Source organism: Haliotis cracherodii, unplaced genomic scaffold (genome assembly GCF_022045235.1).
Source record: "Haliotis cracherodii isolate W230 unplaced genomic scaffold, xgHalCrac1.p SCAF_24, whole genome shotgun sequence".
Classification (NCBI taxonomy): domain Eukaryota; kingdom Metazoa; phylum Mollusca; class Gastropoda; order Lepetellida; family Haliotidae; genus Haliotis; species Haliotis cracherodii.
Genome location: NW_027266280.1, coordinates 2,030,714 through 2,043,476, shown reverse-complemented (window position 1 = coordinate 2,043,476; position 12,763 = coordinate 2,030,714). Strand labels below are relative to the sequence as shown.

The 12,763-nt window shown below is 39.7% G+C and overlaps 1 protein-coding gene across 1 annotated transcript in view; it reads left to right on the top strand.

Moving 5' to 3' along the window:
• The window catches only part of LOC139472520 (mitochondrial sodium/calcium exchanger protein-like), a 30,238-nt gene continuing 17,475 nt past the window's right edge, over positions 1-12,763 (top strand). Inside the window, exons 1-9 of the mRNA XM_071254994.1 lie at positions 1-249; positions 2,450-2,602; positions 3,928-3,980; positions 5,033-5,090; positions 5,338-5,449; positions 6,761-6,928; positions 7,722-7,841; positions 10,392-10,460; positions 11,424-11,501. Of these exons, the coding sequence (XP_071111095.1) occupies positions 1-249; positions 2,450-2,602; positions 3,928-3,980; positions 5,033-5,090; positions 5,338-5,449; positions 6,761-6,928; positions 7,722-7,841; positions 10,392-10,460; positions 11,424-11,501 (1,060 nt within the window). The remainder of the gene's footprint in view (positions 250-2,449; positions 2,603-3,927; positions 3,981-5,032; positions 5,091-5,337; positions 5,450-6,760; positions 6,929-7,721; positions 7,842-10,391; positions 10,461-11,423; positions 11,502-12,763) is intronic.

Here is a 12,763-nt window from a genome sequence, read left to right as displayed (position 1 = left end):
ATGACAGCTTTTTCCCAACACTTCAAAAAGTCACAGCAGCATTATCGGACACTGTCCCGGCTGAGTGTCGTTGTGGCGAGTGGTGTGGTCGTACTGTTATGTAACCGAGTTGTGGGGTTGTTTAATTCACCGCACACCTGGACAGGTATGTCTCCAAATGGACAAAGTCACACTGCACGGGGTCTAAAATGGATCGGGGAAGACCCCTTGTTGAAACCACAAAACTTGAGGGACGACAGTAATGTGGAGGTGAGTGGAAACTTGACTGTTTATCAGGTGAACAATCTGTGGAGGTTTCCTGTTACTATATATAGAGTACCGGAAGTGACGTAATTAATATTATGGGGAATCCCCTCAGGCGGCAAACAGTTTGGGTCGTGATGTGTGTGAAGTCGATCCACGCATTGATGTTCAGAGGTTAAGGTTACATGAGAAGTTCCTTGTTGTGATATTCGTCCGGGTTCAAGTGGACATTTTCGGGTCGTCAGGAAGAGATGCCTTTGTTATATTTATACCTTTTGTCTGTGACATAAGAGAAGATTTTGCGCTGTTGTATTTCTTCGAGACACCTGTATGACAGCGTGTACCAACTCAATGTTTCAAAACAGAAGGTTGGTTTATGGTCATTTTTTCATTAAATGATTCATTTGTACAGCTTGACACTTCACTCTTGTCACACTTCCTGTCGCATTACAAAATAAGAGAGGTACTTGACATTGGGGCAAATTGACAGGTCTACACGTTTGTGTCTGTGTAAACTCTGAGTTGATGATATAGATTACCAGCTGATTACCCTTGTCACACAATAAGTCGGACTGGAAAGAGTCCAAATTTACTAACCTGATACCCAACCCCTTTTACCCAAGCTTTCCTGGGTACCGGCTGTAGACCTCAAGAGTTGGCTGCAAAATGTCTCATTCGGAACTGATTTAGTGTAACAATGGAGTTATCATGAATTTTTATTGTTACAGCACTCCAAATTTCAGTCGTCTAGCTGGCACCATTTTAATCATCCAGCGAAATATCACAAGATAGCAATTAGCATCAATGACCCAACAAACTGGGTTCTGGACCAACAAAAGGGATTCCCCTTGAATCTTCACATTTCATTGGATGATGCTTACTAAAACCTTTCACCTTGCAAATCTGTCTGTGTAACAGTGCTTGTGATAGCCATTAGGAGTCCCCGAGATGCTATTCCAAATGATCACAAAACAGCTGTGGGGGGTGAGGCTGATGACGTTTATTTATGTGTTGTAGGTCAAGCAGAAACAATGAAATAATAACATAAGCAAATATAAAATAGACTGTTACCCTTTAAGTTTATAAAATATAGATATAACTTTTGTTAATAAATATTGCTTCTATTACATCCATCTAGTACTGCACGTGTCTGTACAATACATCAATATACACGGATACAAAATATAGTGATACAATTATGAAGTGATAGAGAACATACTGTATGTCACCTTAGAAATGTATTACAATTACATGGAACATACAATATATATAGAATATCTGACATGATGTTATGTACCAGATAGATGAAGCCTGCACGGGCTAATACTGGTGAAAACTATCTATATATACAAGTGGTAAAACAATGTATAAAAATATGTAGTACAACAGCCATACATATCAACCATACAACACTCATACACCTGCACTTACCAAGAAACATCAACCACTCATATCAAACATACAGACATACATTCACATTTACTTTCCTTTACTGTACAGAGGGGATGAACATATGATAATTAGTGTATATAACAGATTCAAGATCACGACAATCAACTTACACCAGTACGACATGTGTCCTTCCTTGAGAAGGAGTGTAGCAGCTGATGTTTAAAATGTAACATCTAAACATTGAGGTTGTAGCTACGGTCAGCTTGGCCAATCAACGAGATGAAAGAAGTGCCAGGGCGAATGTCGGACCGGAGGGACCTTGTAGTGTCTCACCCCTAGTGCTGTATTGATGGGGGGCCAGGCCATTGTCTTTCTTGGCTTAATACTCCATCACTGACGACCATATCTACATGTGGCATTATAAGCAGTCAGACACCACAAACATGCATCGTAATTAAGCTGTTGGCAAGTAAATCGCAAGAAAATTGCAATCAGTCTGTGTGTGTGGTTACTGGCAGTCAAGGTTACATGTAAAAGAGAAATCGGTAAACGAAATAGGATTTGAAATGTATCAAATACTTGCAACCATGCGATACAAAGCTCCACCTGCCCAACATAGCTTATCTAATTTTATATGAGGATAAATTGACATAATAGTAGCAGTATATGTGTCCGGAAACTGATGTTTCATATATATATAAATTGCAGAAAACTCTGTAAAAGTTGTAATATACATTTCATCATGAGGTGACCATGTGTATCTTCACATCTGATGAGGGAGATATTGAGACATTATGTTGTTTTGCATTTTCAGTGTCGTGATTTCCACACAATGCCTAATGTGACGGACATCTGTAAGTTTGTGAACGCCACAGACGACTGCCAGATCGGCGAGGGTTTCATCGACTACACAGTGTTTGTGTATTGCACTCTGGGTAATCTGGTTCCACTGGCGCTGGTCATACTTGTGAGTACAGAGTTCCATCATGCTTCCAGCGTCTCTCCCAATGTATGTCCTTGCGCTGGAAATATCTTTTCTTAAGTTGCCAAACTGAAGAAGCTTTCATGGATCTTTCTACCTTTGATGGCATCAATATCTGTAAAATGTAGCGTTAGTTTCAGTCGACAGAAACATTTGTAAACATCTTAGGCTGTTGACAATATATCCAGGTGAGCTACAGTACTATTACGCTATCGTTGCATTACTGCATTAAATGAGGGGGAAATGAAAAAAACACAGTTCTTCCTACCACTTTGGTTTCCACAAGCAGTAAGTTAAAACTCCCAGACAATCCTCTTGTAGTGTGAATATAATGTTGTTTTAGTGCTGTGTAATGTCCTATATGATCATTTGTAGTGCATATATAGTGTTGTTTTAGTGCTATGTAGTGTCCTCGATGATCCCCTGTAGTGTGAATGCAGTGTTGTTTTAGTTCTGTGTAGTGTCCTATATGATCATTTGTTGTGCATATTTAGTGTTGTTTTAGTGCTATGCAGTGTCCTGGATGATCCCCTGTAGTGTGAATGCAGTGTTGTTTTAGTGCTGTGTAATGTCCTATATGATCATTTGTAGTGCATATTTAATGTTGTTTTAGTGCTATGCAGTGTCCTGGATGATCCCCTGTAGTGTGAATGCAGTGTTGTTTTAGTGCTATGCGGTGTTCTAAATGATCCCTTGTATTGTGAATGTAGTGTTGTTTTAGTGCTTTGTAGTGTCCTAGATAAGCCCCTTATAGTGTGAATGTAGTCTTGTTTTAGTGCTCTGAGGTGTCCTAGATAATCCCCTTGTAGTGTGAATGTAGTTTTGTTTCAGTGCTCCGTGGTGTCCTAGATATTCCCCTTGTAGTGTGAATGTAGTCTTGTTTTAGTGCTCTGTGGTGTCCTAGATAATCCCCTTGTAGTGTGAATGTAGTGTTGTTTTAGTGCTATGTAGTGCCCTAGATAATCCCCTTGTAGTGTGAATATAGTGTTATTTAGTGTTATGTAATGCTATGTAATGTCCTAGATGATCCCTTGTAGAGTGAATGTAGTGTTGTTTTAGTGCTGTGTAGTGTTGTAGGTAATCCCCTTGTAGTGTGAATGTAGTCTTGTTTTAGTGCTCTATGGTGTCCTAGATGATCCCCTTGTAGTCTGAATGAAGTGTTGTTGTAGTGCTATTTAGTGTTGTAGGTAATCCCCTTGTAGTGTGAATGTAGTCTTGTTTTAGTGCTCTGTGGCGTCCTAGATAATCCCCTCGTAGTGTGAATGTAGTGTTGTTGTAGTGCTATTTATTGTTTTATTTGTCTGTTACAGTTTATGTGGTGGCTGTTCCTGTTCATCGGTCTGGCGGTCACTGCAGATGACTTGTGAGTTATGGTCGTGTCGTAATCCACATAGAATATTTCATGTCAATATCACTTGAAGGAACAAGGTTCACAAACTGGGATTACTTTATGCTTCAATGTGAATATCTTCAGTGTATGTGCAGTATTGTTGCTGAAAGCTCTCAGGTTCATAAATCATGTAACTGAACCACCTTATCAGGACATGCTGCTGATTTTGCATAAACTGACTCAAACTTTCCTCATATCATTGGTTACCATGGTTACACTGATTTTATGTTCTATATATACTACTCAAAACAAGTTAAAGAACAGCCCCAATTGGAAGGCTGTGTGTTGCAATAACCACCAGCCGTGACAGATTAATTATAGTCATGAAGAAGATCGGGTGTTGTTTAACTTCTTTTGCGTGGTATAGATACAGGACGTACGTAATCAGTGTAACCCTTCATGTTTGTGTTTTCCTCCCTGATTGAGTGTGTCAGAAGCCTGCACTACTTCCTCCAGCAGATTGTACTCACACCGTTCTCCCTGTCGGCAGACGGGAAATAAAACAGGGGAAGACGTGGCTACTATATTTGATTTATTTGTGTTTGTTTGTTGTGTGTGTGTTGTTGTTTGTTTATTGTTTAACGCAACACTCAGCAATATTCAGCAATATGACGGTGGTCTGTAAATAACTGAGTCTGGATTAGACAATCCAGTGATTGACATAATGAACATCGATCCATGCAATTGGGATATGATGACATGCATCAACCAAGTCAGCGAGTCTGAACACCTGATCTTGTCAGTTGTGAAAGACCAATTCCAACCTGATTCTTCATGGGGGGTTGAACTTTACAACCTCAACTTGTTGCGCATGTAGTGAGTGAGTGAGTATAGTTTTACGCCTCTTTTAGCAATACTCTAGCAATATCACGGTGGGGTACACCAGAAATGGGATTCACACATTGTACCCATGTGCGCATGTAGAGATGGTATAAAGAATAATGACGCACCAAAACAATAGACATGACACTACCTAGTGGTATAATGCGTATATCACCCTGAATGTGTATATAAATGTGTTTCAGTTTCTGTCCGTCGCTGACCGTCATATCGAAGACCCTGAGGCTCAGTCACAACGTGGCCGTATCCTTTACCAACCAGGAGCTGTGTCACGTGTGCCCCCTAACTGTTCTCTGTCCTTGTCATATCTGGGGTCCCATGATATTGCTGGAACATTGCTAATTTCAAGGGAGTTTCACTGATAAATTCCCAATTTATTGAAATATGTAAAATTATTTAATACCATACTCCTGCCATCTAGAGAACACTGTGCCTGCTCGTGTGACATCATGTACCGACTGCCGCTGTTGCATTCCTTGACCTGAATTAGGGGGTGACATTTCTGGCATTTGGAAATGGAGCCCCCGACATTTTCTCCGCCATCGCAGCTATTGGCAGCGCCAAGAACGGTGACGCAGGAATGGCGGTGGGAGCTCTGTTCGGTGAGTTTCAGTCAGGCTGGAATATCTCCAAGCATGGATTCTTCATGGCTTACTTTTGTTATTTGTTCAACATGTGGGCGTAGACACTGCTAGATCTGCATGTGCTGGCAGTGACCTCCCTTCATGTTTATGTTGGGTCGGTGGGGTAGCCTACAGGTTAAAGTGTTCACTTGCCACGCCCAAGACCCAGGTTCAATTCCCCACGTGGGTGCAATGTGTGAAACCAATTTTGGTGTCCCCGCTGAGATATTGCTGAGAAATATTGCTAAAAATGCTGTAAAATCATACTCACTATTGTTGATGCAGTTTGTACAGTATTGTGTAACAAATGGAAGTGTGTGCTGCATTCTGATTGGTTCACTGCTTATGAAAACTTTTCATGATACTAAGTATCATATTTCAAATTTGAACAAATTGGGCGCTGGGCATAAATTATGTCACTACTCTGATGGGGTTTATTTTACTTTGCATTCCTTCATTATTTCGACCAAGAGTTACGTCCCTTCATAATGTCGACCAAGAGTTATGTCCCTTCATTATGTCCCCAAGAGTTATGTGCCTTCATTTTGTGGACTAAGTGTATGTCCCTTCATTGTGTCAATCAAGAGTTATGTCCCTTCATTTTTGCCCCCAAAGAGTTATGTCCCTTCATTATGTCGACTAGGAATTATGTAGTTATGTCCCATTATTATGATGACGAATAGCTATGTCCCTTCATTATGCCCATCAAGAGTAATGTTTCTTCATATGTCTACTAAGAGTTATGTCCCTTTATTATTTCCTCTAAGAGTTATATCCGTTCACTATGCAACCTCCCTCCCCACAAGTAATATCCCTTCATTATGTGGACCAAGAGCTGTGTCCCTTCATTAAGTGCCACAAGGGTTATGTCCCTTCATTATGCCCCCAAGAGTTATGTTCCTTGATTATGTCTACCAAGAGTTATGTCCCTCCATTACCCCCCCCCCCCCCCCCCCAAGAGTTATGTCCCTTCATTATGTCTACCAAGAGTTATGTCCCTTCATTACTTCCTCTAAAAGTTATGTCCCTTCATTATGTCCTCTAAGAGTTATGTCCCTTCATTATGTCCTCTAAAAGTTATGTCCCTTCATTATGTCCTCTAAAAGTTATGTCCCTTCATTATATTATGCCCTCTAAAAGTTATGTCCCTTCATTATGTCCTCTAAGAGTTATGTCCCTTCATTATGACCCCAAAGAGTTATGCTCCTTCATTGTGTTGACCAAGAGTTATATCCCTTCATTGAATGCCCCAACAGTTATATCCCTTCATTAGGTCCTGTCTATCCATAGGTGCGGGTGTATTTGTGACGACTGTAGTTGCTGGGGTCATCGCTGTTGTCTGCCCCTTTGATGCCATGCAACGCCCCTTCCTCCGTGACGTCATCTTCTACCTGGCTGCTGCATTCTGGACTTTCTACATTCTGTGGAAGAAAACGATAACAAAGTTTGAAGCATTAGGTGAAAATGTCATATTTGCCTCAATTGCAGTCATGATGATTTTTTTAATAAATATTTTTAGTTTGTTGGAGACAGTTTTTTTTCAGTCACTTCTTACATACACTACAGTGACTACACTGCTGCAACACAGGTTTTGTCTATTCATGGATGAGCCAAACAATTAATAAGAATCCACAACACATTTGTATATTTTCATCCCGTCTGCAGAATATCAAATAGTGGTCCTTAAGAAGCAAATAAAATCCTAAATATTATTTGTGATGAAAGTCTTGAAAGTAATTGTTCAGTTCCTGATGTGTGTTCACAATAGTAGGCATGCTAACATCATCAGGTCAGTAAACACTTTGTTTCCAAAGCTTGTTCAGTTCCTGATGTGTGTTCACCAAAGTAGGCACGCTAACATCATCAGGTCAGTAAACACAACGTTTCCAAAGCTTGCAAAACTGCTGAACAGTATTAACTCATTAAATCCACAGTTATGCCTTCAATGTGTCTTCAAATCACATAAACAATGGGGTAAGGAAAGGTTCAAGTGCAGGAGGAGGATACGTTTGGCCAACAATAAAAGTCTCACTGTATGACCCAAACCAAACAGCTGCTTCAGAACCAAGACATCTCTTGTTTTTCACATCTTTTAAGTGCACATATACTCCAGAATAGAAATTTATCTGATAAACAAATGAAACACAACTTTGTCACATGTTAAAGCTGTAAATGTAAAGACAATTGTCAGCTCCTTTATCAGATGCAAAAAGACCGTTTGTTTGAAACGAGGATGACTTGTGTGTTGCAGGTTTCATAGGCCTGTACGTGTTCTATGTGCTTGTGGTCGTCATCGGCAGATATATATACCAGCGGGGACGGCAGCGACCAGCGGAGCAGACGATCATAGTGGCGCCGCCAAGTGAGAAATGTATCTATTTCTTTGTGAATTCATATGTTGGGCATGTAATTCAGTTTTGTGGTGGAAAGTTTTTGGAAGTTTGGTAATCATGATGAACTAATGATAAGATTTTCATGGAAGCTTTAAAAATGTTTCAGTAGTGTATTTTGTTTCAGTTCGGAATGTCATGGTGGCAAATTTAGAATTCAGAATGAGGCAGATCTTGACAGAGTATCACATGCAGTGAAATATAGCAGCAATGATCTCATTAAAATCAGATCTTAGTGATTGTTACTGCTACACAAAGATCTTTCGTACAACCAATCAGAACATCACTTACGAGATCGTGAAAGCAAAAATCTGTTTCTAATCATGCAACCTCGAAAAGATTAACACAGGGCATTCCGAACAACAGGCTGTACAACTGATTCCTTCAAAATTATCATCTATCTCTCGCTTCAATATGAGAAATATTTGAAATGGAAGAAACTTTCCATAGCACATAGAAAGTACAATCTCGGCCATGTTTCGGACATTTCAGAATGTTTTTTCATTCAGTTTTCAAATTTTGAATCGAGATTTTTGTCAAAATGTTTTTCAAGTGTAGTCTAGAATGGAAGTTTTGAAACTAGTGCCATTAAGCTTGAGAAAGCTACTTTGTGATTGGCTGATGTCAACTTCCTGTCAGTCATTTCATTGGTCAGTCAAAGTTGGCTAAATGTCATTGTGACATCACCTGGAATGGGATGTCCTCAGATCCGTGGGTAGCGGTATTTTAATGAGAGTGCAATGATGAACGTCTCATAGTTAACTTATCATGCTCTTCTGGTGGTGGTGTTATATCTTTAAATATCACATCTTGGTCTCCAATACTGTTCCATCTACATGAAGGGCTGTCACACCCTCAATAAGAGCTTGTGTCGGGTGAACTTTCTAAACAGCCAATCAGTGTCTAAATTATCAGTAAACATTCAATGCAGCATATAACTGATTCTTCTGTGTCTTGAAAATGAACATTTACAGGCAGTTCTGAATGTAAAATAGAGGGGCTATTTATGTTGTGGATGTTTGATATACCTTTAGTCTGGAAGGTAATTTAAGGTACAGGCGTTTACTGCAATATCTGAAAAACTATTGGACCTACTCCAGTCAAAGTTGGTATGAGATTATTAAACAGTCATACATAACTGGATATTACATTTAAAGACAATCGGTGCATGAATAAACAATCTGTCTATTTAGCTATCACTATATTTCACAACCAGACTTGTTCGTCATGGATGGAACGAACATTCATTGTAACAGCCATCTGCATAATGCTACCCCTGCCTCACAGGGCTATATGACACAGTTGAACCAAACAACTGAAGTCGAAAGGGTGCACGGGAATCACGCACGCACGAATATGGTGTAAGCGTTGGGCGTCTCACGTGCGTGATTCCCTTGCACCCTTTCGAGTTGAGTTGATTGGTATTGTAGTAAACATAGGTACCTTAAATTACCTTCCAGACTATAAGTGGCATGGCATATTCATCCAAAAGGGTATACATGTATTACCGAAAAAGGGTTCATTATTTAGATATTCAGGTGTTCAAATGTTTAAAGGTTTCCATTCTGATATATTACTTGATTAGTTCCAGAGTTCATTCATGGAACCCAGAAAGTGCTCCTATTTATATTCTGTACTAGAGGGGTTATCTCCCCTGATGTCTCCAGGATCCTGATGAATCCACATGGATTCACAAAGGTGCCACTGGAAATACTGATTTATGCAACAATAAAGAAGTAATTATGTACCTACATAATGGGAGGTGGCAGAGTAGCCTAGTGGTTAAAGGGCATGCTTGTCACAGCAAAGATCCGGGTTCGATTCTCCATATGGGTTCAAAGTGTGAAGCACATTTCTGGTGTCCCCTGTCGGGATATTGCAGGAATATTGCTAAACGTGCCTTAACTCACTCACTCACTGTGAATAAAGCAGTGATGATCTACATGTTATGTAGTATTGGCCATGTGGACGGTGGTGCTGCATCTTGACAGTGGGTTTGAATCACCACATTGCTTGACATCTGTAGGCTTACATGTTGTGCTGTCCTCCACGGTGTTGCTCAAAATATCAATCACTGGTTTGTCTGGTCCAGACTTGATCATTTACACTCATAAAGCTGGAATATTGTGTGCAGTTAAACAACAAACAAACAAACTCTCCTCCACCCTAAGTCAACACAGTTGATACTGTTCAAGCCAAAATCTAAAGAAGCCCTTCAGAAGTAAGCAGACTTCAGAATAGCTAGGTGTTCAAAGCAGCGTAACACCCCCACACTGATCCGGCTTGATGTAGACTTGTGCTTGTCTACATTTTACTGCTTTCAATCAAATCAAATTAGCTATATTGTAGGGCCAGTCATTTATTTCACAATGAAAAAAATAAAAAAATTACATGGGACTGAAAAATCCTTTCCTAGCATTAAATGTTTTTTGTTTTCAAAGATTTTCAAATCGTTTTTGGTAAAGTATCTGTTGATCATCTGATGTGTTGGATAGGTGACTGGTCCGTTCACTGCTTTTACTAACTGTTAGCAGATACAGGGGACCTGGGAGATTCAGAGGACGGTCCCCTCCGTTCTGCAATGTCTGGCAATGGAGCAGGTAGGGTAAACTCACTCTGAAATTCTTCTTCTTCTCAGGGGGCACATAGTATAGGGGCTATTTAAGGAAAGGCATCATTTTGGTAACAATCTTGGCAAGAATATTTAATACCATACAAATACACAACTGGTTAACAAAAGATAATGTTGCCAGGTTCTCCACAAACTTTTGTGACAGCCATTTTGGATTTTCAAATCAAAAGCACGTAACGAAGCAAACATCCGGTTTGTGAACTGCCGTGCCTTTTTTTGGTCAATTGCAGGATTATCTGAGCATGTGTACTGGCATCATGGGGTCAACAGATATTTCCATTAAATCTTTTCATCTTCTTAATCAAGGTGCTCACATGATTGGCTGCACTTCGCGAAGTATGACCCGTTTTTCACAATAAAGATTTTAATTATCATCTTGACTGGGCGCCGCCATTTTGTTTGAAGTAAATGCAAGTGATATGAGAGGTGGAATCTGATTGGTCAATAGGAGGGACATAGAAGGGACATAGCTCATAATAGCCACAGAGTGTGCTACGATCGGGTAAAGAAATTGCAGCCTAGTTCGGCAAGGATGGAAATTGGACTCTTACAGTCAGTTAACTCCCTTGCCTCAGGAAGATGCAAAAAGGTTACTGGCAGTAGGTTAGCCTAGTGGTTAAAGTGTTTGCTCATCATGCTAAAAGTTAAAATGTGTGAATTAAGCCAAAGCAGCATATAAAACCCTTCTCGTTCATTTATTATGTGAAATGTCACTTGATTCTTGTAGTTATGGAACCGTTTTATCATATTATATTGTGTTAACTATAAATATAATGTATACTCTTGTAACTGAGGTGTGTTTATTACGGCATGATTAAGATCAGGATGTTGGCATTGCTGGATGATCCGAGTCGTGGAGAGGTATAACATCATGCAGACCATGTTCTGTGTGCTTGAACTAACATTTCCCATGTATGTTGTCTGTGACAAGATGGCACCAACTCGTCTCCGAATCCCTATAACATTCAGGAGGAACTGTTGCAAGCCACCGTTTCCATAGACACCAGAGGTACATCCATCTCACTTTCAGCCTCCATCCATCCTGCTTCCGTCCGTCCGTCCATCTGTTTGTCGGTCCGTCCATCCGTCTGTCCGTCCGTCCATCTGTTTGTCCATCTGTCTACACACTTTAGGGGTGAAACAATATATCAGTGCACAGGTGCATTGTAAGTTTTCATGTGACAATACCATAATGATACGTTTTTCTCTGTATCGATACAAGACGTCACTTGCTGAAATAGATTACTTACAACTTGTTTAATGACCCCTCGCGTTTTTGTCAGCCAGATATCACAAAATGTGTTGTAATTAGCATTTTAAGTTCACTAGAGTAAACTACAGTTTTAACAAACTCAAAGGGACCACTAATTTTAGTTCATAATAACTGTAGTTCGTTTCAAGCATATATACAGCATATATGCAACAAATGCCCAGGACTAAAAAGTAAGTTAGTAATATCGGTCAGTTTGTTATAATCGTGTTTGTTATAAACGTAGTTTACTGTACTGAAAATACCCTTTATGAACATTTGTCTACAGCTAGTTTTTCTTTTTGAACTTGCTCTGAAATATTAATTGTCAAGAAGTTACCATGCGATTTGAAGTAAATATGCGTATTGCGATACGTATCGTATCACGACCTTGCTTTATCGTTTCACCCCTGATACACATGCAGAGATAGAGCCAGTGGACTTTAGCCGATGTTTTCTGTCTGTTTCCAAAAGCCATGTTGGATTTGTTTGTTTTCAACCTGAAATGAACCATGTATATCCCCAAACAGGTGAATTTTATGTGAGAGAATTTATGGATGTCAGCTGTGTTATTATGAAGAAGGTTGTGTTCCTCATAATAACGATGTTGACATCCATAAATTATCTCTTGTGTGTATCACTTCTAAATGCCAATAAAAAAGGTGACAATTACTGGGTTTTTTTGACAATCACAAAATGATTCTCTGTTGTACAAGCATGTGCCTGTCACCCCTTTGCATAATCTCAGACTCGCCCCCATTGATCCGAGATTTTAATACCAGTATATCTTTCTCTGCCTTTTCACAGACGGGTAAAAAATCATTGTCAGCGTTTATAATGCCAACCCCTGTCTACACAGCTGTATATTTTTTTAAAAGCGTTTGCTATACACACGGAAATATGTTTTTTATTTCACTACACGTTGCATGAAGATCGTAGGTCGTAGTCTCGAAATGTAAAATTATTACGTTCTGATTTCAAAGAGAGAAATTTGTGATTTAGAAGTTGACAATGATAGAGCT